The 24,741-nt window shown below is 55.5% G+C and overlaps 4 protein-coding genes across 5 annotated transcripts; 1 reads left to right on the forward strand and 3 right to left on the reverse strand.

The window, feature by feature from the left end:
* Positions 1-11: 11 nt before the first annotated feature.
* Positions 12-4,997, reverse strand: LOC125700954 (mesothelin-like protein). The gene is made up of 12 exons (XM_048962317.1): positions 4,973-4,997; positions 4,641-4,672; positions 4,292-4,341; positions 3,769-3,918; positions 3,610-3,700; positions 3,155-3,514; positions 2,878-3,033; positions 2,551-2,684; positions 2,205-2,335; positions 1,960-2,054; positions 766-1,678; positions 12-94 (listed from the first exon to the last, which is right to left on the reverse strand). Exons 1-12 carry the CDS (start codon positions 4,995-4,997, stop codon positions 12-14), a joined length of 2,220 nt encoding a protein of 739 aa, XP_048818274.1.
* A 1,967-nt stretch (positions 4,998-6,964) lies between these two features.
* On the reverse strand, positions 6,965-9,820 carry RPUSD1 (RNA pseudouridine synthase domain containing 1). The gene is made up of 5 exons (XM_048961587.1): positions 9,507-9,820; positions 9,305-9,428; positions 9,117-9,219; positions 8,946-9,047; positions 6,965-8,714 (listed from the first exon to the last, which is right to left on the reverse strand). The coding sequence occupies exons 1-5, from the start codon at positions 9,749-9,751 to the stop codon at positions 8,314-8,316; spliced, it is 975 nt and encodes a 324-aa protein (XP_048817544.1). The 5' UTR covers positions 9,752-9,820; the 3' UTR covers positions 6,965-8,313.
* Positions 9,821-10,023: 203 nt separating this feature from the next.
* CHTF18 (chromosome transmission fidelity factor 18) lies at positions 10,024-21,109 on the forward strand. 2 transcript variants are annotated; one of them, XM_048962185.1, is made up of 22 exons: positions 10,024-10,152; positions 10,585-10,752; positions 10,873-11,014; positions 11,123-11,312; positions 11,396-11,479; positions 11,574-11,626; positions 11,793-11,919; positions 12,073-12,285; positions 13,338-13,435; positions 13,511-13,634; positions 14,071-14,204; positions 14,676-14,769; positions 14,845-14,943; positions 15,400-15,530; positions 15,940-16,102; positions 16,230-16,454; positions 16,545-16,694; positions 17,203-17,333; positions 18,660-18,804; positions 19,822-19,932; positions 20,647-20,704; positions 20,861-21,109. In XM_048962185.1, exons 1-22 carry the CDS (start codon positions 10,077-10,079, stop codon positions 20,995-20,997), a joined length of 2,853 nt encoding a protein of 950 aa, XP_048818142.1. In that variant the 5' UTR covers positions 10,024-10,076; the 3' UTR covers positions 20,998-21,109. The 2 variants fall into 2 exon arrangements, with proteins under 2 accessions (XP_048818142.1, XP_048818143.1); XM_048962186.1 differs by lacking the exon at positions 10,585-10,752.
* A 121-nt stretch (positions 21,110-21,230) lies between these two features.
* GNG13 (G protein subunit gamma 13) lies at positions 21,231-23,045 on the reverse strand. Its single transcript, XM_048962187.1, has 3 exons — positions 22,861-23,045; positions 21,783-21,901; positions 21,231-21,630 (listed from the first exon to the last, which is right to left on the reverse strand). Exons 2-3 carry the CDS (start codon positions 21,878-21,880, stop codon positions 21,525-21,527), a joined length of 204 nt encoding a protein of 67 aa, XP_048818144.1. The 5' UTR covers positions 21,881-21,901; positions 22,861-23,045; the 3' UTR covers positions 21,231-21,524.
* Positions 23,046-24,741: the final 1,696 nt, after the last annotated feature.

A 24,741-nucleotide genomic window follows, 5' to 3' on the forward strand; every position in this document is an offset into this window, starting at 1 on the left:
GAGGTGCAGTGTCAGAGAAGCCCTTGCAGCAGGGATATTCCCATGGCTGTGGTCAGTATGTGGAGTAAGCATGAGGACACCCTGGATCCTGAGCCTGGAGAACAGAGATGAGAAAGGATTGAGTTATCCACACAAACAGCATGTGTGCACTTGGGGCAGGAGAGTTGCTTTGGGCTTTGGATGCCCTGGGGTCTGTGTGTGTGTGACATTGGCCAGACCCTGCACCTTCAGGCACTGCTCTGCATCCTGTCTACAAAAATCGCCTTGTATCACAGTCAGGAGAACTGAGTCTGCTCTTATTTTTTCTAGTGCAGAAGTAAACCTGAGTCAGTAAAGGTATGAGTGCAGCTCTGCTGGGATACAGGACTATAGACTGTAGGGCTTTCACTATTCAAAAGCAGTATGTGCAGTTAAAATATGGAACTCTTAAGTCCTTTGTGAAAAACAGTGCAGCACACTGACATTGATGGGTTTACTCCAGCTTGTTTGCAGAGTGGATGAGAGCTGCTGTGCACTCAAAGTGTGATGAGGTGCCGTAAGCTATAGCTTGCAACATTTGCAGGATCTGAAGGCAGCATGCTGCAGAACAGCTGTTGTCAGGCCCTGTGCAGGTACAGTGCTACCTGACACGTTGTAACTACCTGGGGTTTCTTGTGCATAGCATGCCGCTATTGAATGTAGCCAGGAAAAAAGCAGAGCTGCTGCTTGTTGGTGAGACTTTTCCCCCATGTTGGCCCCTCAGCCTTTCCCAGTTCCCAACCTTACCAGATTCAGGTTGCAGATTAATGTATCCACCAGGTGGAGGTCTGGGTGTCTCTGGCACATCTACTGGTGCTTTCTTGGTGATCTCTCTGCTGGAGGTGGTGGAAGAGGGGTTGAGAGGTGCTGGAGGAGCACCAGTCTTGCAAATGATTGCTGTAGGCTTGCTCGTTGAAGAGCTGATACTTTGGGTGGAGGCAGTGATGTTGTTAAGTGGGGTGATGGGCTTGTGGGAGAGGGGATTCATTTCTGTGGCTGTGGTGGCAGCAGGCACAGAGGTGGGCTTTGGGACAAGGGCACAGGGGGAGCTCGGGGTGGTGGTGTTACAGGGGGCAGGAGCTGGACCGGTGGTACCTCCCAGTGCTGGGGACACTGGTGGGGTCCCAGTGCTGCGGATGGTGCCTGTGGGATTGGGAACATCAGTGCTGGTGGTGGCACTGTGTGTGACAGCTGGGGGTGGGACAGAGCTGGGAGAGGTGGCCCTGGGGCTGACAGCAGTGAGGATGGTGGTGAGGAGGGTGGCAGCAGGGGATTTGGAGGTGGTGGGTTGGTGGATGAAGCATGGGGTGATGGAGCTGGGGGCTGGGGTGGAGGTGATGGTGGTGACAGCAGTGCTGGGCTGGGCGGTGTATGGGAAGGTTGGGCTTGCAGCATTTGGGGTGGGGGCCTCGGGGCTGGTGTTTGGATTAGTGGGGTGGCTGCTGGTGGCTATAGGGGTGGGGGCAGCAGTGAGAGGGGAAGGGGTGGTTGTGGGGGGAGGCTCCCGCATCCCCCCTTGCAGGCCGATTCCCAGGATTTGGTCCAGTTCCTGTTGGGACTGTTTCTTGACCCAGCACATCACAGCAGTCTGATTTTCAGCTCCCTTCAGTTGTTGGATGTTTGCCCCCAGCAAATTTTTGACATCCAGAACACTGAGTTTCTGCAATGCACGTATGACAGCTTTGGTCAGGCTCATAGTGACACTGCCTGAAAATGCTTTTCTAAAGGGTATGCAGAATGAGTAATAACTTATGAAAGAAAATTTTAAAAGGTTAGAAGTAGAGATTTGGTGATCTGATGACACTGAAGCCTTGAACCCACAGCTCAGCTCTCAACTTAGAATGATAGAATGGCATGGGTTGCAAGGGACCACAAAGATCACCTAGTTCCAACCCCCCTGCCATGGGAATAACAGCAGCACACAGCACAGCAGGAACATACCTGCAGTTCACTGGGATTTAGGGCAAGAAAGGTGTCAATGTCCATGTTGACGCCATTTTCAGCCAAGTCCTTCAGGTCTTCTGCTGGAGCTCCACCTTGAAGAAAGCACCCAGGGCACCTGAACTCATGTGAACACTTCCAACACTGAGAGAAGGGCTTTGCTGACTGTTGGATGGTTCTTGACTATGGCCAGCCTTCCAGCCAAGGAAGACATCTCTACAGAAAGTGAAGGCTGAAGCACCTACCCAGATATGGCCGCATCTGGAGGTAATACACCTTGGTGCCAGCCTGGCTGGCAAAGGCCTGCTGGGCTTTACTGTAGAATTGGTCCTTTTTGTTTTGAGAGCAGGAAGAAATGTCCAGTACTCCAGCGCTCCTGAGGGAAGGGAGGTTTGGAGGTCAGAGCAGGGGGTGCCACCCAAAGCCCTTCCAATGGCCAAGGGGATGTGTGATTTATCCCCCACCCATGTCACTGGCGGCCCAGAGTGGGACACAACCATTGCAGAGCCAGGTAGACCTGCTATCCCCTGCTCTCTTCCCACGACCCAGGCATCCTGCAGGATGGATGAGCATCCCTATAGAGTGCTTTACCCAATTGCTTCTGGAGGTATTTTCTCAATCTGCTCCTCATTCAGGTCACACAGGAAAATCCCACCAATTTGCTGAAGCAAGGGCCCTGTTAGGTTGCCCCCCAACTCCAGGAACCTTGCGATCAGCTGCTGCTTCTGGAAAACACAGTTCATGCATTGCGTGCTTCAAGAAGAGGAAAATGTATTTGGCAGAAACGCACTACAAAACTCCTGTGCCTTGGGCTCCAGGAGATGGGGGGGTGAGCTCCCACAGGAGCTGGGCACAGACACGAGCTCAGAGCAGCCCTCGTTTGGGCTCTCCTGCATCTGTCCCTGTGCCCCTCGGTACCTGGGCGCTGCTCCATTTGCCATCTGAGGGGTTGAGCAGGGCACAGAGTGTGTCTGCTGAGGTCACCTGCCACTGGCTGAGCTCCTGCACTGTGTAGAGGCGGGACAGCGGCCCCAGCCTCCGGAGCTGGGCATCTGGCATCCCCGTGGGGTACACCTGCACTCAGCAAAGAGGGGTGGGGAAGGCAGGGATGCTTGTGATGTCTATATTAAAGTAAGAATTGACTTCCCCGTCCCAAGTAGTTGCACCGCTGCTCGTGCCCTGGTTCACCCCTTACCTCCTGTAGCCTTTTTTTCAGCACCCAGAGATGCTCGGTGGTGAGTGGCTGCTCCAGCACACGTTCTAGGTCTGTTTGCAGAACACTGTCGCTCAGGCAGAGGTAGAACTGCTCGGGGCTTTCATAGTCGAGGAGCAGGATGCTCTCAGAGAGCACACGAGTGGTGATGGGCTCCTGCGTGCAGCCTGCAGGCGGGGAGGGTGCATTTGGGGCTGGCATCTCTTGGTCTGCGCTCCGCTTTGGCCGGGGGTGTGATGCTGCTGCAATGGCTGTCAGCAGGGTCAGGGACTGCTGCCGCTGCTCCCATCCCTGGGTGCTGTAGGTGGCTGCGATGCTCCTGGCAAATGCCTCCCGTGCTGCCTGCCAGGGAGGGCAGAGGAATCTGGGTTCCTCAGGATGCTGGGCCCCATGCCTGTGGGCTGGCCCGACATATGGGCCATTTAGGGTTGGCTCACCTTATCCACCAAGCTCAGCGTGGTCTGGTTCAAAGCCAGTGCAAGTGGCCCCAAATGTTGCAGAGTCTCCAAATCCCAGCCTGAAGGATGTCTGCAAAAAGCACAGCTCAGCATCCTGAAGGGAACACCTCCCCTCCTGCCCACCGCTGGGCTCCTTACCCATATACTGTACTGCCCCTGAGGAGCACAGCATTGACAGCATCCTGCTGGGCACCCGTCAGCATGGGGCAGAGTTTCAGGTGCTCCAGGATACTGGGGTGCAAAGCAATGATGGTGCCTGGTTCCATGGTGCACACCAGCACCCCGAGGCTGTGACAAAGGAGGTGGATGACAAAGAGATGGGTGACAAATGGAGCATGGCAGAACACAGGCACGAATGTGCCCTAGGGCAGTGGCAATGCCCTGGGCTTAGAGTAAGACAGAAGCTAGTGGAGCCCAGATTTGGAGTCCAGAATCTCCCATTGTATCTGTGCCAGCCCCATAAAAAGAGAATTTTTGTTTTGTTTGTGCTACAACAGAAGAGGATAAGGCTGAAACCCAACCTGCCACCAGAACTGGCTGCGCCAGGCTCTAAATCTTCCCCAGCCCAGTGCCAGTCACAGAGCCCATGATGCACATGGGAAGAAACACAATGCCCAAAGCAAACAACACTTCTGCACCCTGTGCTGGGGTTGGCACTCACTCAGCATATGGCTCCGTGGCAGTGAGGATGGCACCGAGGAGGAGAGCGGCCTGGGGGGAATTATGGAATCATAGAATCATTCAGACCTCTTGCATCCCAAGCCCAATCCCAACCCATCCCACCATGCCCACCAACCCACGTCCCTCAGTGCCACTTCTCCATGGTTCTGGAGCACCTCCAGGGATGGTGACCCCACCACTCCCCTGGGCAGCAGTGCCAGTGCCCAACTGTTCTTTCAGAGATGAAATTGTCCCTGATATGCAGTAAAGGAGAGCAGGTGGACATCAGCCCCAAACTCTGCTTAATGCCCTGTTGGTTTGGAGCTATTTATCAATGCTCAGTGACTCACCAATGCTGCCTGCATGAGGGCAACAGGAAATCCTGCAACAAAATGAAATGGTGTTGTGAAAAGTTCAGCAGTGTGCATACAGGGGTTGTGCTGGAGCAGCTCTAGCTTTCACCCTGGGGAAGTTTTCTTTGTCAATTGAATAACATTTGGTAAATGCTGTGTGAAGAGCGGAGAGCGGAGTTCTTAACCACCCTGCAGCCCAACCTGGACACCATGGAGATGAGCTTAGAGGGAGAGCAGTGATGCCCCAGAGCTGGAAGAAGTGTGTGTGCCCATTCCCAGCACAGTGCCAGCTGTGGGCTGGGAACAGGTCTGGGGGCAGAGGGACTCACGGAGGGTAGGGGCTGCCCACGCCATGCTGCCTGTGCTGGGAGTCTGGTGCTGGGTGCCTCCTTGTGCTGCTGGAGCTGGAGCTGAGCCTGGTGCTGAGTCCTGCAGAGCAGAGGGCAGGCTTCACTCCATGCCCATTGATAACGTGGGCTCTGTGATGAGTTCTCTTGCACTGGGACCCCTCAGATGCACACCAATAGAATGGTGAGCAGTTCCACCAGGGGTGCATCCCCTGTACCCTAACCCCTCTGTTATATACCCCCCTAGAAAATAAATCCTTGCTCCAGAACCCAGATCACCACCATGCAGAACGATTGGGGTCATTGCAAATCATTTCCCCACTAAGTCCCATCCCTTTCCACCATCCCACCCAGCTCTGGCCACCCTCTGCCCATGGCTTTGTCACCTACCTGCACCTGCAGTCGCCTGCAGCCAGGGATGAGCAGAGGGAGCGGAGCAGCACGGCCCTTATCTATGTGGGGTGGGGATGGGGCTGCAGGATGGGGTGTGACGGAAGCAGTTTCTCAACTCTGTTTTGTAAAGTCTCTCTCTCTCTCTCTCTCTCTCTTTCTTTTTTTAATGTAAAGGGTCACTTTGAACTTGGAGGCCAGGGAATGACAGCTGCTGGTTCTGCAGCTCCTCATGAGGACAGAGTGCCCCCCAGCCAGTGAGAGCCCTTTGAGTTACCTGGGAATGCATCTCATGGGCAGTCTATTCCCTTCCTTACGGTTTTGTGAGTGTCTGTTGTGATGCCATCCAGCACAGACTGGGAGAGAAAGGATTTAAAAATAAGGAAGGGAGACCAAGGGGACGCAGCACAAACCCAGATGGTGACGATGATGCTGGGAACCCAATGTGTGCTGTGTGCCTTGTGCTGAGCCCTGGCAGGAGAGAGCTGGGGGACAGCAATGTGGGAGCTCTGCCAGTCTCTCGCCCTTGTTCTGGGGTGCCACTGAGGGGTGGCAGCCACAGGCACCCTACTCAGAGCTCACAGCCAGCCCCAAAACTGCCTTAGGCTCCATCACAGGAAGTGGCCCCTGGTATTTTCTGGGGGTCCTTTGGATGTTGGTGGCAGTGAGGTGGGGACACTGCATGTCACCCAGCTGTGGGGATGCTCCTGGGCAGCTGCTGTGTAACCCTAAAACCTTCACAGCCTGAAGGATGCACACAAACCCTTTGTTCTTTGTTTTTCCACCCATGCCAACCTCAGCAATGGTGTTAAAGTGCCATTAAGAAATGGTGCTTGTCCCTACAACCACAGTGCAGGGCTGCACTGCTCCCACCCATCCTCATCAGAGAGCTCTGAACTCTGCAGGAATTTGGAGAAACTTTTCCTCCACCTCTGCTGCTTTGTTTTGGAACAGTCCCAGCCGCTGGCGCTGTCACTGCCCTCTGGCTGACATCAAGGTATGGCTTTGGTGCTGTGCTGTCAGGGGAGGAGAGGGGCTGAGCCCCCCCAAGGCATGCACACAGAGGGGATGGAGTATTGGGTGACATCTGAAGCCCCAACCCTCCCCCACCTCATGGCCTCAGGGACTTGGGAGCTCAACCAATGCCAATGTCAAGGGAAGTATGACCGGGGTGGAATCGGGGTAATGGGGATGGAAAATGTCCCCAGGGCAGAACTGCGTAAGAGAGGACCATGAACCCTGTGGGGACACAGCATGGGACAGGTGAGAGGTGACCGAGGTTTGGGGAAGGGCTGGGCTGTGGCATCTGCCCCAGCTGCCCCACAAACCTTCACTACCAGCACGGGGTCACCGATCGGGATGGCTGTGGGATGGATGACCCTGCTGGTTTCAGCTGTGGGGTTTCAGCTGGATAAGGATGAGAGTGTGATGATGGCACAACAGGTTGGGTTGGCCGAGTTGGAGTGTGGGGCTGTCTTGCTGGACTGGTTTGGGCTCATTCCTACCAGCCCCAGTCCGTGGCATTGCATTGGCCCCACAGTGACTGGGGCAGCACTGAGAGAAGGAAGAACCACAGAGTAAGAGTATCAGGAAGAGATGGTTTACTATGGCAATGCCCACAAATACACAACAAATAAGGGTTGTTACCAGGGGTACAGAAGACCACGAAACACACAAATACCCAAACATGACCCCTCCCAAGCTTTCACGTGCACATAGTGGATCTACACAAAATGCAGCGAACGCTGCGTGGAGGTGACATGGGCAGCGCTGCCCCGTGGGCAATAGCTTTAGGGTTGGCTCCTGCAATATCACTCAAAGTGCAACACAGTGCGGGATTGTGGGACGCAGTGCTCTGGCTGTGACCATCCCCATGGCACAGTGTCCACACGCTGCCACGGCAGTTGAGGGCACAGTGTCCCCAGCGTGTGGCTGCAGCCACATGCGGATGTTCCTGCACAGATGGGGCGCATCCCAGCTCTGATGCAGCAAATGTCACCCGTAATCTTTCGGCCTTTCGGCACATCCCTGACAGTAATTCTTTGGCAAACACTCAGTGCTGTTAATTTACAGCTTCGGGAGTGCCTGTGGCTGCCTGCGCTCCCTGGGCACACCTGGAGGTGGGGATGGGCCCTGGTGGGGAGGAGCCAGCCCTGCTGATCCCCAGAGCCCCTGCCACCCCCCTGTCTGTCCTCTGATCCATCTCAGCAGAGCTGCCTCCACACCTAGGAAAAAAGGGAGATGCTAGTAAAAGGAGAATCTATTTAAAAAAGCGTGGGGATGCTGGCTGCTTTAAAACAAGGTAAGTACTAAAAATACGTGCATCTCTGGGACCATCAGAACTGCTAAAAGACGAGATTCGTTCCATAGAAATCTGAAAAAAAGCTTTAAAATCTCTTCATACCAATTTGCTCATCTTCAACAAACCTTTAAAAACAAGTAGATGGGTGGCGAGGCTGTGCCGCAGTCCCAGCTCACGGGCAATAAGCAAGGAGGGGTCATCCCACCTCCTCCACTGAGGACTGCGGTGGGATGGAGCAGTGGACACAGAGCCCACGGAGGGCACACTGAGCACCCGAGTGCTGTGGGACTGTGGGTGCATCCAGCACGCTCACGGCACAGCCGCGCTGCCCCGGCACAGGGACGCAAAGCTCCAGGGTCACTCTAAGCTGGTGCGTGGCACACTGACTGCTGCTGTGGCACACAATTAGGAAAGGGGCATCCGGTGGCCAAGTGGGTGATGGGCACGGTAAAAAAAGAAACCGATCCTAATTGCGGCTAAAAACTGCCTAATCCCAGACCCAGAGGTGAGGGAAACCACAACCTATGGAGAGTGTGGATGTGGAGTTAGTGCTGGGCTCTGGGGTAGGCTGCCAGAACCCATCAGACAACTATGGAGCAAAGGGTTGGGAACGCATGGAAATGGCCGGCGCTCACTCCAGAGCCCACTCAGCCAACCACTGCTCACACTGCACACGCTGCTCCTCCAGCTCCAGGCTCTTGGCTTTGCTCAGTGCCTCCTCTTCTTTGTCCCCAGGCACAGCTTGCTGGCTTTGCCCTACGTCCCCCTTCTGCACTGCCTTGTCCTTCAGCTCCTGGATGGTCTCGTCCAGGCGGCGCACAATGTGCTGCGGCACCCAGTTGCCATCCATGGCTGTGACAAAGGGGTCAGGCGTGCAGACCTCGATGAGCTCCTTGCTGGTGGGGATGCGCAGGTAGTAGGCGTGCAGCATCATGCGGTATGGACCGCTGTCCTTCTTGTGGCTGTACGTAAAGTCCCCCACGATGGCGTGGCCAATGGCACTGCAGTGAACCCGGAGCTGATGGGTGCGCCCTGGGAGGGAGCAGTAACTGGGGCTACAGGGTTTCACCAAATCCCCCCTTGGCATCCCCATGATGGTCCCTCTAATTGGTGTCTCTCCAATTGGAGAACTCAAGTCCATGAGCTCAGCTTCAGTCAGCCCCTCCTGGACTGCTTTGCACCACCAATACCCAGGGCTGCAAGCACAGATCCCACCCTGCGCTATGGACACATGCACCACGTGAGCCCCCCCCAGAGCCCCACCTGTCAGCGGCTGCAGCAGTACTTTGGTCACAGGATCTCCGCTGTAAGACCCGTGCTCGAGCACAATCAGCTCCGACTGACACGGCTTGGGGTTTTCACAGCCTGCAACAAGATCCAGGGGTCAGCCCTGCCCAGCTCCCCGGGTTCAAGCAGGGCATGCGTGCTGCTCACCCTCTGTCCCCTCAATGCACATCATGTGGGTCATGCCCTCCACTGTGTTCTTGCCGATGGCATAGCGGATCGTCATGTGGCTCTGGTCAACGTGACCCCTCACCTACAGGAGACAAAACTGGATTGCAGGGCAAGCCCAGGCTCACTCCCTTCCACACCCCAGCTTGTACGGGTAGCGCTGAGCTCACCAGGGCCAGGTAGGCTTTGGTCACCAGGCGGTCCTTGAAGCACTTGTAGGCGCTTCCTGCCGCCGCTTTGTTGAGCGCGACGCAGAGGGCCCCGCTGGTGGAAAAGTCGAGCTGGTGGCAGAACCTGGAGCAGAGGGACGTGAGGGAGCACCGCGGCCGCTCGGCCACCGATGCACGGCCCGGCCCGCGGCTGGGGGCTCACCTGAAGCCGTAGTATGTGTCGGGGTCTGCCAGCTCGGGGAAGCGGTGCTTCAACTGGCTCTGCAGGGTCAGCGTCTCGTACCACATCTTGCTGTCGATGCGGATGTCCCAGTGCTTGTTGACCACGATGAAGTCAGGGCTCTGGTACAGGATGCAGAGGTTGTCGATGGTGCCCGGCTCCATGGCGAGCGCCCTGCGGGGACAGCGGCGGGGCTGGGGCCGGATGGGCCGGGGCTGACCGCGCATCGCAGCCCCACATCGCTCGCTCCCGCGGCCCCGCGCAGCCCTCCCGGAGCCCCACGCCCCGGCCCCGCTCCCGGCCCACCTACGGCGCGGCCCCGGCTCCGCCGGGCGGAGCGCAGCGGCCGCAACGCGTCACCTCGGCGCCAGCCGCGGATCGCCCCGCAGCCAATCAGCGCGTCCACCGCTTGCTGACCTTCTCCTCGCATCCAATCAGCGCGCACGCAGCTTGCTGAGCCGCGCCCCGCAGCCAATCAGCGTTAGCCCTTCCGATCGGCGCGGCGGGCGGAAGCTCGGGCTCGCGGGGTGGCTCCGGTGCGCGGCGCGGCTGATGGAGAGCCCTGGGGACGAGGATGACTTCAACGAGCGGTTCGCCGCCGAGCTGGAGGTGCTGGCCGAGCTGGAAGGTGCGCGGGGGGGCCAGGCCTGTTCGATGCTGCTGGGAGCGGGTGGGCGCAGCCGGGAGTTGGGGTCATGCGCTGCTGCCGGGGGGAGCCACGGGGGAGGGCCGGGAGCTGTGCCGAGCGGCTCGGAGAGGAGGTGGCTCGGGGATCCCACCCGTGGCTGTAAGTGTGGAACCAGGCTCTGTTCGGTGGTGAGAATGGAAGCGCTGGGAACGAACCGGAGTGCAGGAGGTCCCATCAGGCAGCAGTGCTGTGCTGTGCGAGTGGGGAAGCACAGGGACCCAGGGAGGCTGTGGGTTCTTCTTGAAGATCTAACTATAACCCTTACCCTAAGCCCATCTGGCCCCCTGCTCTGATTGTCTCTGCTGCAGTAGGGTGGCACTGAAGGCACCCGGAGGTCCCTTCCCACCTCTACCACCCTGCACTCCCTTCCAGATTACCCATCCCCTCCCGGCCCCAAAGTCTCCAAGTTCCGCAGCAGGAAGCAGCCACAGGAGGAGGCTGGCCTGGCTGTGGGACCCAGTGCCAGGAAGAGGAGCCAGGAATGTGCCCTGCACTCATCCCCACTGCCCTCACTGCCTGCAGAGTCCCCTGTGGCCCTCAGTAAGGTTTTGCTGCACTGGTGATGTGAGCACTCTGTGGCTCCCTGCTGCATCCCAGCTTGCTCTGGCTTTGTTCTGTGCCGTGTCTCTCATCTTTCTCCCACCTCTGTGTCTCACGCAGCTCCAAAGCCAAAAAGGCAGCGGCTGGAAGCTGTGAAGAAGCTGAACTTTGGTGGGGATGGTGAGCTGGACGCAGATGTCCTCCAGGATGCTGTCACACTTGTGCCTGGCTCAGCATCACCCCGTGGTCCCCGTGGTGCCAGGTTGGCCCTGTGTCTCTGTGTCACTGAGCTTAACATCTGCCTACCGATGCTGCGGGATCTCCATGGATGGGGTTTGATTGCTCCTTCTCTCACCCTCTGATGAAATAGCCTGGCATTTCCCAGCCCAGAGCTGGAGGTGAGCGGCCTGGGGCCCCTGCAGAGCTCACCACCCACTGAGAACCCAAAGCGTGTCCTCAAGCGCCCGCCTGTCCTGGGGGACTACATCAATGTGACATCCAGTGAGGGCACCAGGGTCTTCATGGCAGTAAAGGACGATCCCTCCAAGATAGGGATGGAGGTAAGGAGACCTCCATCCAGTTCAGGAGCTCTGATGGTACATGGAACGTGTGCTGAGCATCAGCACTCCTCTGTTCCTCACAGCTCTGTGATTCTGTGGGCTGGAACCGGCCACTCCATCTGCTGGGAGTCCCCTTCTCCTACCTGAAGGAACAAGTGTATGAAGAGGTATTGCTCCTTCCTGACAGCCCCTGGCCCCACTCACCCATCATCACGGGTTGGTGGGGTGTTCCTCACCCCTCTCACCCTATTTGTGCCCCAGCATCGGAGGAGAGCTGTGGAAGCATCACAGCAGTTGACGGAGATAATAAACAGGTGAGGTCTGGGCAGCTCTTGTCCTCACCACGCTCTCAGTTGTGAGATGCTGCAGTGGGTCTGGATGTGGGATCCATATCTGCCTGCAGCATTTTTGCCTGGAAGACATGGGGTGAGCTCCCAGCTCTGCCTCCTTCTGCCACATGGCTTGTGTTCACACTTTTAGCTCCTTGGAGACTGGTGATGAGGCCACAGTGCAGCCTGGGGACATGATTGAGGAGGAGCCTACTCCCCATTGCCTCTGGGTGGACAAGTTTGCTCCCCGGCGCTACATAGAGCTGCTCAGTGATGATGTGAGCTGCTGGGGTCAGCGGGGTTTGGGGGGATGTTTGCTTTATTCTTTAATGCTGTGGGTGGTTGGGTTGGGTTTGCCATTTCATCCAGCCCTTGGCCCAGAACCTTGTGAGGTTCATTGGTGATGGCTCTTATTCTTGTTTGCTGCTCAGTACACAAACCGCTGCCTGCTGAAGTGGCTGAAGCTTTGGGACACAGTGGTGTTTGGTAAGGAGAAGCCCGTGAAGAAGGCAAAGCCTGGTGCTGAGGCTCACCCCTCGTTCAAGCAGCCCAAGGAGCCGCAGAACAAGTGGAAAACAAAGGCACAGCTCACAGAGGAGATCCTGGAGGCTGAGCTGGACCAGCACAAGAGACCCAAGTACAAGGTGAGCAGGGCAGGGCACAGAGCACATCCACGTAGTGTCTCCCAGACCCCAGCACTGGAGAGGAGCAGTGTCTGTCCTTTCTCTTCCAGTACAGATCCAGGAGAAATCTTCTTCCATGTCTCCCATTTAAAAATACGCCGTGTTTTTTTATTGTTGTTTTTTGTTTAATCTTTTGTTTCAGTTGAGTAATATGTTAACCATGTGTAGCAGAAATGCTAAGTCATGGCCTGAAACAGTGATTGAGCACCTGGTGGGAAGGCAGGGCCAACCCAGGAGAGCTCAGGTGCATGCAATGTACCTGAGTGACTGGAAGGGGTAGAGCCAGGATCCACCCCCTTCCAAGGCTTCATTTAAGGGTTGGCAGTGGTGGTGAGGATATCTGTTGCTAGAAGTCCCTACCTCCCTGAGGCCTTTCAAAAGTAAGCAGCTCTTTTCCTTCGTTTCTGTATCTGTGGCTTCTGCATTTGGTCTTGTTCTCGTTTGCTGTAGATGAAGACTTTGCTACCCTGCTGTTATTGTCCTATTATAGCATCACACTGGGGAGGGGAACAGGGCCTGCCATATTAGATGGGCTGGTAGAGGAGAGAAGCCCCAGCCTGTCAGAGGTTGGAATTGACTTCATTCACTATGGACAAACATGGTATGGCTTTGGGCAAGTGCTTCTGCACTCAGAAAAGAGCAGGAATGCTGAAAGAGCAAAAGAAGCAGAGATAACAGGCCATTTTACAGCTTTGCTGCATTTGGTGAAAGATTATTAAAAAAAAAAAAAAAAAAAAAAAAAAAAAACAGGGAAGCAAAAATAGATACTAGGAAGTCTTGTGGGAGTATAATTCTTCAAGGGGTTTTTGTGCACCTTTTTCTATTGTCCTATAAATACACAGATAGGCACGAGTGATGCCAGCTGGGACAGCTGTCACTTCTGGGAGCTCCTGCTCTATTTTTCCCTTCCATGGTGACCTTCTCCCAGCATCTCTACAACCAGGGCTAAAGGCAGAGCTGTCCTCCTGGCATTGTGGTTGCTCCATGCCTTTCCATGCCCTCTCTCCCTGCAGGTGGCCCTGCTGTGTGGTCCGCCTGGCCTGGGGAAGACAACACTGGCACATGTCATTGCACAGCATGCAGGGTATAATGTGGTGGAGATGAATGCCAGGTGAGATGAATACCAGCACGACCCTGTGAGGATAGTCACACTGGGGTGGCACTGAGCTGAGTTGGTGTCCCACAGTGATGACCGCAGCCCGGAGACCTTCAAGACACGCATTGAAGCTGCCACCCAGATGAAGTCAGTGCTGGGTGCTGAGGAGAAACCCAACTGCCTGATCATCGATGAGATCGACGGCGCGCCCACTGTGAGTCCTCACCTGGGCTTATGTCTTTGAATCACAGCGTGGTTGGGTTGGAAGGGACCCCAAAACCCCCCAGCCCCACCCCTGCCATGGGCTGTGTGCTCTTCACCAGCTCAGGCTACCCTGGGTCTAGCTGTGGCCTGGGGCAACCACGACTCTAGGCAGCCTGTGCTTCCTCTCTATTGATGCAGCCAGGATAACTATTGGCCCATAGTTGGCTTCTCATCCATTGAACTCCCAAGTCCTACCCTGCAGGGCTGCTTCCTATGAATTCTTTTCCTGGGGTTGCCCTGGCCTAAGTGCAGCACCATGTCCTTGGCTGTGTAGAACTTCATTAAGTTCATATGGGCCCATTTCTCAAGTTTACATCTGGCCACCATTTGCTTAATTATTACTCTAAACAGCAAGCACTCGCTTCTGTCCCTTCATTTCTCCCAAGGCCTCCATCACTGTGCTGCTGAACATCATCAACAGCAAGGAACCTGAGGGTGAGGCGGCTGCAAGCGGAGGGCGACGGAGAAGGCGAGAGGGCAGCCTGCTGCTGCGGCCTGTCATCTGCATCTGCAATGACCAGTGCGTGTCAGGAGAGAAGCTGGGACACCTGCCCTAAGGGTGGCTCAGGTGTCATAGAATCTTGGAATGGTTGGGCAGGGAGGAACCTTAAAGATCATAGAACCATAGGGTGATTGGGTTGGAAGCGACTTTATTAGAACTGTGGAATGATTGGGTTGAAGGGATCCTAAAGATCATAGAACTGTAGGGTGGTTGGCTTGGAAGGGAGCTTGTTAAAACCATGGACTCGTTGGATTGAAAGAGGCCTTGTAGGTCATTAAATCATAGAACCATAGCATGGTTGGGTTGGAAGGGACCTTGCAGACCCCCAGCCTCAACCCTCTGCCATAGGCCAGCTGCCCTCCCCTTTTGCCCCACTCCCTCAACTCAGCTCAGGCTGCCCATCCGTGGCCTCAGGCACCTCCAGGGACAGGGAGCCCACAGCTCTAGGCAGCAGCGCCAGCCCCTCACCACCCTCTGTCCCTGTGCCAGGTATGTCCCTGCGCTCCGACCACTGCGGCAGCAGGCATTCCTGCTCAGCTTCCCCCGGACAGCCCCGTCCCGGCTGGCACAGCGCCTTGGGGAGGTATGGATTAGCCCCAGCACTGCCCCCTGCATGGCTGCGTGGCCAGGAGCAGTGCTCAGTTCCCTTCTCCTACAGATTGCCCAGCAGCAGGGCATGAGGGCGGACATGGGAGCACTGCTGGCACTGTGTGAGAAAACAGAGAATGACATCCGCTCATGCATCAACACCCTGCAGGTATGTGTAGTGCCAGGGGCTGGGGGGAGGCAGCACAAGTGGTTGAAAGAACTGGTATGGTTCAGTCTGGAGAAGAGAAGGCTCAGAGGAGACCTTATGGCTCTCTACAACACCCCAAAGGGAGGTTGTGGCAAGGGCTGGTTGGCCTCTTCTCCCAGGTGACACCAATAGGGTTACGAAAGGGAATGGCTTTATGTAGTGCTAGGGGAGGTTCAGGTTGGATATTGGGCAACATTTCTTCTCCGAAAGAGAGCGACTGGGCACTGGCACTGCTGCCCAAGGAAAGGGTGGGATCACCATCCCTGGGAGCGTTCCGGAACTGTGGGAAATGTGGCACAGAGAGATGTGGGGAGTGAGTGAGTGTAGTGGGTTGGTATTGGACTTGCGGATCTTAAGGGTCTTCCTCAACCACAATGATTCTGTGGTTGTATTATTTGTTTGTGTCTTGTGTTGCAGTTCCTGCACGGCCGAGGCCAGAAGGAGTTGGATGTGCGAATGGTGCAGACAATGAGGATTGGCCTGAAGGATCAGAACAAGGGACTCTTCTCCATCTGGCAGGAGATATTCCAGCTCCCACGAGTTCAGAGGTAAGAAGGGAATTTGTTGGCTGGCACATACTGCATTGTGGGCTCTTTATTCAGAAGCTGCAGCGGAAAAGCCTGAAACATCCTGGAGGCCAGGCTCTATCTCAGCAGATTTGTATGTTTCAGATGCACCTAATAATTGGGCACAGGCTGCACAAGGGAGTGGTGGGGTCACCGTCCCTGCGGGTGCTGAAGAACTGTGGAGCTGTGGCACTGAGGGACATGGGTTGGTAGGGATGGGTTGGTGGTCAGACTTGATAATCTTAGAGGGCTTTTCCAACCTTAAAGCAGCTGCCCCATACCAGCTCAGGCTGCCCAGGGCTACTAGTGCCTGGCCTTGGACACCCCTAGGGATGGGGCAGCCACAGCTATAGGCAGTCTCTGCTCACCCTGTCCCTCCTGCTCTCTGCAGGCATCACATAGGGATGGATCCCTCGCTGCCCAACCATCTGCTGGCGGATGAGGATGAACTGTCACACCTTGGTGTGAGGACAGCCCTCACTGCCTCTTCTCACCGCTTCCACCGTGTCCTTCACCTCGCCAGCTCCTCAGGGGAGCAGGAGAAGCTTGCCCAGGTTGGAAAGCTGGGCATGCCAGTTGTTTCCTTTACTGACTGGGGATGGGGTACAAGGTGCTGGGGCCGAGTTCAGTGGGATTTTCAAAATCCCACCGACTTTGATCCCACTGCTTGGCCACTTGCAGGGTCTCTATGAGAATTTCCTGAATATGAAGCTGAGGGACTCCAGTTTTGGCTCGGTGTGCCTAGCCCTGGAATGGCTGTGTTTCTCTGACATGCTGAGTAGGGCTGTGCTGCACAGGCAGAGCTTCCAGCTGATGCGCTACCTGCCCTTCCTGCCCGTGGCATTCCACCTGCTCTTTGCAGCCACCAGCATCCCACGGCTCTCTTACCCCAGCAGCCATCATGAGGTGAGTACTAGGAACATGCAGTGCTGGTGGTGCTTCATTCCTCCTGGGGACGTGGCTGAGCCATTTCTTCTATCCCATCCTTTTCTGTAGGCCCTAGCCAAGCTGAACCACATGCAGAACCTCATGGTATCCATGGTGTCAGGGATCACACCCAGCGCCCGCAGCCGTGCAGGGCAGCAGTCTCTTGTTCTGGAGGTGCTCTGCCTGCTGCTGGATATCATCGCACCCAAGCTGCGGCCGGTGAGTGTTCCCCTGTGTTCTCTGTGAGTGGCTCCCAGCCTAGGATGTGTCCCTGTTCTGTGCAGCCAGGCAGGGCTGCTATATGCAATACTAAATCCCATATTTGGAGTTAGCATGAAATTGCAGAATTGGAGGGGAGGTGGCGCTGGGATCCGCACACATGGGGTTAGGGGCTTGGTGTGAGTGAGGACTTTGGGGCCCCATGCTGGGTGCAGTCCTGTGCCTTTGCCCCATTGTACCTGTACCTCTGTGCGTGTCCCCCATGGGCTGCTGGAGGAGAATCCCCTGCTCTGCACCCTATTAAGTGTCCCAAATAGGAAGCAAAACTTCTCCCTGTTCTGATCTCTGTGGGTGTATAGGGGAGCTAAACTTTCCTTCTCCCTACTGTGATCCTGGTGGGTATTCGTTGTCTGCTCTCATTCACTGAGACGCGAAGCTGCTGTGGTTTATCTTAATGCTGGGACACTGCTCAGGATGAGCTGTGCTCTCACCCCATTGCTCCTCCCAGGTGAACACACAGCTCTACAGCCTGAAGGAGAAGCAGCAGCTGGCAGCACTCATCAGCACTATGCTAGCCTATAACCTCACCTACCACCAGGAGCGCCTGCCTGAGGGCCAGTATGTCTACAAGCTCGACCCGTGAGTCCCAAGGGTTGGGAGAGGGCGTTTGGATTGAAAATAACGTTCATAGAAGATTTGGGGGCTGGTTTTTTGTTGTGTGTTTTTTTTTTTTTTTTTTTTAAAGGAAAAGCCCTGTGCCCCCTGGGTTGGCTCAGAGCTGCTTCTGGTGTGGTGTCTCCCCTGGGTCATTGGCAGGCTGGCGCCAAGGCAGGGCTGTGCTGCTGTTAATCAAGTTGGGAGAAAGGAGGCAGCTGTCCTTGGCTCTCAGCAGGGTGGTTGTAAGCTGGTAGTGGAAGAGCTGAGGCTGACAGCAAGAAACCTGGGGTGTCACAGGCTGGGAGCACCTGTGTGCTCAGTTAGCAAGGATGGGGTAGGCAGGGTGCTGTGGGTACTGGCCCTGCTCCTGCAGGCTGCTGGGTGTTCACAGGGTGGGAGCTGCGTGGGGATGAAAATACAACTAGCAGCCTTGGGTTTATTTGCTGACTTTGTGTGTTCATAGCGTGACAGTGCCCTGCTCAACTCCTTGCTGTGCTGGACCCACAGAGCTGTACACGCTCCTGGGTTTTTGGTGACATAGCACAGACCTGACCGGAGCTGGGAGCAATGCTAATGTCTTCCTGCTACAAAGTTAATTACAAAATTAGCCTCTGTTAAATCAAGCAGCTGTATCTAATTAGAGAACAGTGAGTTATTTTTTTTTTTTCCCCACAGAAACGCCCACAGGGCTGCTGGGGTGGGGGCATGGCCTCCCTGTGCTGCCCACCTTGCACTGCTCAGCCCACCCCATGCTGTGTTGAGCAGAGCTGTTCTAGCAGCAACACCTCTTGTTTGCTCTGAGTTGTCACAAGTGCAAAGCCATCCGATGGCACGCTCAGCTCAGTGGAGTCTGCAGCTCATGGGAAGGGTTTCACTGCTGCTGGAGCCTGAGCTGCAGTGCTGTGACTTTGGCTTTCCCGTGCAATCTGCTCAGCACAGAGCACTGTGCGATTTCCTGTTCCTGCACTAAAACCGAGCTGAAAAGCACATAATCTCCTCGGGATTGTCATTGAGCTGTGGGGCAGCACAGCTCTGCATGTCCTATGCTATTTGCTGGGTGTCTTTGCACATTGATGTTAACTATGCTGACCTGGAGAGGGCAGCAATGGGGAAACTGAGTCATCTCCCCCACGCTGGGGTGGGGAGAGGACAGGGCTGGAAGTCAGATCTTGCTGTGTTTAAACCCTTCTGCAAAGGGATGGGGCAGCAAGTCCCACTGAGCTCAGTCTGCCCTGCTGATTTGTGTGTTTGTGCCCAGTGTTGGCTCTTTGTTCACGAGGGACTGATGCTCTCCCCTCCTCCCTGCAGGAATGTGGAGGATGTGTGCAGGTTCCCTGACCTGCCAGCCCGCAAGCAGCTCACCTACCAGGCCAAGCAGCTCATTGCCCATGAGATTGAGATGGAGAAGATGCGGAGGACTGAGGCAGTGCTGCAGGCACGGAACCTCAGCGAGGTGGGGAGGGGAAGGGAGTGGGCTGCCGGGGGGTACAGCACCTGCAGGTCCTGGCCTGGGGTGCAGGTGGGCAGTGGGATCATAAATAGGATTGTTAAGGTTGGAAAAGTCCTCTAAGATCATCGAGTCCAGCCATGAATCAAGTCCTTAGGGATGTTGAGGGGATCCTCAAAAGCAGCAGAGACCTCAAAAGGAGTCTGGGGGTGGGCGCAGCTGGAAGTTGCATGGGGTTACACAGTGCCTCTGCCCATGGATGGCAGCAGAGGTACAGCTGCAGGCTTTGTGCTCTGCACATGGAAATCCAGGATTAACCCCCCTGTCCCTCCCCCTCACCCCACATCTGCCTGGGGCTTGCAGGGCAGCACAGCTAACCCAGAAACAGGACAAAAAGACCATTCACTCTGAGTTAAATCTCAGAAACCCTCACCTTTCTCAATCAGTGATGAGGAGGGAATTTCACTTTCCCTGCCTGTACACATCTTCCCTGGGTTGCCTGGGCTCTGAGCACCTGATGGGGCTGTGGGCATTCCTGTTCAGTGCAGGCAATGTGACCAGGTGATATTTAGAGGTTCTTTCCAACTCGGCCCATGTGGCTCTGCCTGTCCTGCCTGGTGCCAGGGGATAATTGGTTCCTGGGAGACCCTTGTATGATTCTATGGTTCTTGTAGTTTCTCTGGGGACACCCGTGGCACAGAACCCTCTCTGGGGATTTCTTGTTTACATGGTGCCAACGTGCAGTCCCCATGCAGGATGCCCCAGGTGCTGCCTTGTGCTCATCTGGAGCTGAACCTGATGACAGATCCTTCCCATGTCCTTGAGGTACTGCAAACCAGATAGGTGGCAAATTATAGACTCTTAGTAAGCTTTTTATCCATAGCACACACAAAAAAGCACTTATCCGTAACACACACACACACACACACACACACACACACACACACACACACACACAGTTCTGAGGGCTTTTCCCTTTCCTGGTACCCCCAGAGGCTGTGCTCAGAGCTCTTCTCCCTGCAGGAGCCAGCAGAGATGGGGGATGTGGAGATGGGGGCCGGAGGACCAGCAGCACCCCACAACCATCAGCAGCGCCTGGAGCACATTGTGAGGAGGGCAGCGGTGCAGGACAAGGTGAGGGGGCTGTGACACCCCCAGGACACTCCTGCCCCATCTCCTTCCCTACCAACTTGTGCTGTTCCATTGTTCTTCCTCTCCGTTGCTGCTGTTTTGGTTCTTTTTTTCTTTTTTTTTTTTCTGTTTCTGTTAATAGAAATGTTATAAAATAGCTGACAGTTGGGCACTCCTTGCAGAGAGAACTTAATTAGTGTTAGGGTGGAGTGGCCTTTACCTACCAGCAGCTCTGCAGCTGCCCTATGCCTGGAGATACTGGTGTCCTGCAGGGAGCTGTGGGCACGTGGTGCAACCCATGTCTGCAAAGTCGGGAGGAGTTGGGGTGCCTTCAGTGCAGTCTAAAGCACCCAAATCCTTTGGGGTTGCAGATTGCCCTGCTGGAGCCAAGCTCTGTGCCACTGCCCCATGTCCTGGGCTGAACCTGGGGCTCTGCCCATCAGCAAAGCAAACATTGCAGTTTGTTTTTTCCTCCAGGTTTTTGAATGTTGTTTGCATTTTACCAAGGCCTTCCTGCAGGATTTGCATGCGGGTCCTGCCCCATGGCTTCCTCCCATCATGGGATTTTGGATGGATCAATGAGCAGCCCACTGTGGGCAAGGAGAGGCTCCTGCAGCTGCGCTCTGCCTTGTTCACTTCTCTTTGCCTATTTCTCTGTGTGCTTTGCCCCCAGGCTCTACAGGGCAACCTGACTGCTGCTTGTTCTGTTTTTTACAGCCTGAGACTGACTTCTTTGGGCGGCCAATCCCACGGCAGCAATCAGCTCCAGTCCCAGGTAGGTGGCAGAGGGACGGGGTGGCCCCTTGTACCACCCCCTACACTGGGGTGGGGGAGCCCCACCTTGCACGAGGGGCTGTGTGGAGGGAGTGGGTGCAGCAGCATGAAGGTGCAATGGGAAAGGTCTTTGTCTCCGTGTCACCCTGCCCTGCAGAAGCTCAGCCCTCAGAGTGCGATGCCATCGAGAGCCAAATGGGCAAAGCTGTGGGGCGCAGTGATGTGTGGTTCCGCTTCAACGAGGGGGTGTCCAACGCTGTGCGGAGGAACCTCTACATCAGGGACCTGCTGTAGCAGTCGGGGGGTGACAGAGGGAATGGACGAGTTGACTTCTCCCATGGGGTGAGGGGTGGTGCTGATGTGTTTGGTTTTTTTTATACATGTTGTTTAAATAATAAAAATAAAGTATAAAACTTAATAAAAGCAGAGCAATACGTCACGTTTATTTCATTTATAAACCCTTTGTTGGCAGATTGTGCCTGCTGTGCTGCAAAAAGCTTAGAGCCTACAGTATACAAAAAGAGTAGTGAAAAGCACTGAGAACGTTGTATAAAAGTTTTCTCCCTTTATGAGTACAGCACTTGCTCATGGGTACAGAAGGGGTAGGAGAAGAGGCAGCCCTCCCTGCCCCAGGGAATGTTTGCTATTGCCATCTCCCATGCATCCACCCCATGTATGCCTCCCCAGCTGCCCCTATAAAACCAAACACTTCTACTACTAAAATAATAAGACGAGATGAGGGTTGAGTGTTTCAGTTAGTCATAGTAGGAAGCTAGCTAATAAAAAAGTGTACATTCAATGTTAATGCACAGCACCTGCTCTCAGAGGATGCTGCATTTCCCTTTCTCCACCCAGGGGTTGTTCTTCATCAGCTCTGGGTTCAGGAAGGGGTCTTCAGGAATGCCATCCTCTATCCACTTCACAAACCTGCAGGGAGAGCACAGTGGTCACAGAGCCTTCCTTGGCCACTCACCCCCTTCCCTCCATGGCTTTGTAGCAGTGCTCAGCCCGGTGTGTGGGAAAGCTCTGCCCATCTCAGCCCCCATCACACCACCGCTCCCTGCCCTGTGCCCACTCACTCAGGTATCGTTTTGGAGGACATCTCCCGCTTGTAGGCCAGCTGGTACTTCAGGCTCTCCACCTCCTTCTTCCACTGGGGCAGGTCCCACTCATCCATGGCGCTGGGGCTCGGTCGGGGCTGGAAGGCAGAGCGTCCCCATGTTCCCCATCCCACCCACGGCCCCGAGAGCTTTTGGGAAGAGTTTGGTGCCTTGGCTGGAGGTGAGGGCTGCGCTTACCATGGTAGCACAGGGACAAGTGCTTTGTGTGACATGGAGCCTGAGAGCTCACACTAACCCTGCCCTGAGAGCTGCGCTGGATTTGCCTGCAATTTAAGTGCAAATAACAAACAGGCTGTCCAGGTGGGGGACACTGTTCTTCTGCCATGGCTCTGAGTGAGGGCCAGGATGGATTTTGGCCATGCACAGCCCCACAGATGGCTCAGTCCCCACCGGTGGAGCTCTATACATGTGTGGCGGGGGTGCCTTGCAGCCCCCAGGCTGATAGATGGGGCCGCAATGGGATTCCCAAGTCTCAGCCTCACTCCTGGTGGCACCAAGCATCACTCAGAGACAGCGGCCCTATGGATGTGGGGAGGGCTGGTGGGGGTATGGGTAGCACTGAACATCCTGCTGCACCGCACGGAGAGACTGACCCACAGCGGGGTGGGATAGGGATACTGAGGCACAGCATGAGCTGTGAGCACTGCCACGACTCCAGCTCCCTTCTCCACCGCAGGGATGCATGGCACAAGAGGACGGCTCCTCCTGCCCATCCCCAACTATGACCCCAGCAACGCCGGGGCTGTGCCCTCTCCACCCTCCGGTAGCCCACAGTGAAGACCAAACCGGGGCCGACCCTCCGTCCATCTCTCATCCACCCCCATCCCAGCTCAGCCCTGCGCAGGGCACAGCTCAGCAGCTCCGTGTCTCCGCAGAGCATCCCTGGGAGAAACACTCGGCACAGCCGGGAGGAGGAGGATGAACCCAGTGCCCAGCAGCATCCCTGCTCTCCGGCCTTCCCACAGCTCTCCAGGATCACAACCGTCCCCATCCCTGCTCCATCCATTCCAGTGCCACGGCTCAGCCCTCCACTTACCTCGGCTGGAAGAGGTGGCAGAGGGCGCGGGGCTGCGTCTGTCCCCGCGGCTCAGCAAGCCGGGCTGGCCTCGCCTCCTGCTAGCTCTGCCCTCGCTGCTGTCAGCGAGCCCAAATCCTCTGTGTAATCTATTAATGCACGGCCGGTCCAGCTGCCTCCGACACGGCAAGAGCCGGATAATGAGAGCGTCCTCCCCCCTCCGCAGCTCCCGGGGGATTTGGCTCCGCTGGAACGTGAGCACCGCGGGGATGGAGAGGCAGCGTGTTGGTACCGGGGCTGCGGAGGCCGTATTGCCGAAATGGGGCTGTTAGGGGCGGGTGGGTCTCTTGGGGACGCGTGGAGAAAAGTGCTGGGACACAGCGGCACAGCAGGAGGGCTGCTCCTGTCTGCATCCCCACCAACAGCCCTTCCTGCATCCCTGCAATCACATCCCTGCCTAGATCTGATTTGTGTCCCTGCCACATCCCTGCCTGCATCCGAGCTCATGTCCCTGCCCATGTTCCTGTCCAAGCTATCCAAGGTGCCACGAGAAGGACCCCCCCACCCCCCTAACTTCCAGCCCCTCACCGTGGCTTTACCCCCGTGCTGCTCCTGGTTTCCTTGTTTTTCCTGCTCTCCTGGTGCTGGCAGGGAGCTGCAGGTGTTCACGGGGGGTTGTAGGGATAGGGGGGGGGGAATGGGGTTATTACAGAAGAAAGACAACTTCGAAATTTGAGTGGTTAGAAACCAAATAGTGGTTAGAAACCCATCTGTGGGCAGCGTGTTGTACCCACGCTGGGCTGTTTGCCCTCTACACTGCCCTGCAAGCAGGTTTTTTGCCATATGGTGCTCCAAGCACTAAGCTGAGCTCCTCCCCATCACAGCACTTACTCCTTCCCCCAGCACTGCTGGCTTTGCCCCATTCTACCCCAAAAAGCCAAACCTGGTGTTGCCACATCAAGGGGTTCCCAGTGAGTTGGAGCTCAGGGAGCAAATCCTCCCTACTGCCCTGCTGCCCTGAGAGCTTGGTGAAAAGGTGAAATAAAAACATTACTTATGCAAAAATAACATAGGTAAACTGTGTTGCATCATGGAATATCACAAATTAGAAGGGATACATAAGAATCATCGAAGCTAAATTGTAGTATAGTAAGATAATAAACCCCTAATACAATGCAATGCACATATATTTTATGTATGTTTTACACTTTAAAATATAACTGACAAAGTAAGTAATACAGCATAACATATAGAACATGTGATATGTTAGAGATGCTTTCGCCAGGTTTGGTTGGGCACAGCTACTGCAAAGTCAAGAGCTAATCTTCAGAGAAAGGCATTTTCTCATCCATAAAAGATTACACCATTAGCTATAGCATAATCCTCACTACAAGGACTTTACTCTTTGCTGACATCTCTATTTATATGTCTATATCTAACCTATGTCTGTGCAGACACTGCCCCATCCCATATCCGCGGTCGCCTTCCACCCCAATCAATGGCGCTGCTGTGTGCCTAATGGGCTCCTGCCGCCCTCTGCCTGCCACGGGGCTGGGATGCAGCCAGGGATCAATGGGGCGATGCTGAGCTGGCAGCACCTCACTTGGAGGCAATGGCACCGCTGCATAAGGCCCCGTGGGGCTGGTCTGTTTTGGGAACATGTTCCTTTAGGCCATCGGCCACCCATTAACGAGGCCAGCGATACTGCGCGCTGCCCCGCGGCTTATCTCGCTGTTGACATCAATGGTAATCTCCCAGCACTGCCTCCAAACAATCATGGGAAAGGCTGGGCTTTAGCAATAAAACCACACTGAAGAAGGCTGATTGGATTTCTGCGGATTTTCTGCAATCTGACTGCAGCGGGGCCAGGCACAGCCACCAGAACCCAGCACAGCAAATTTC

The sequence above is a fragment of the Lagopus muta genome, chromosome 15 (assembly GCF_023343835.1).
Source record: "Lagopus muta isolate bLagMut1 chromosome 15, bLagMut1 primary, whole genome shotgun sequence".
In the NCBI taxonomy this organism is placed as follows: domain Eukaryota; kingdom Metazoa; phylum Chordata; class Aves; order Galliformes; family Phasianidae; genus Lagopus; species Lagopus muta.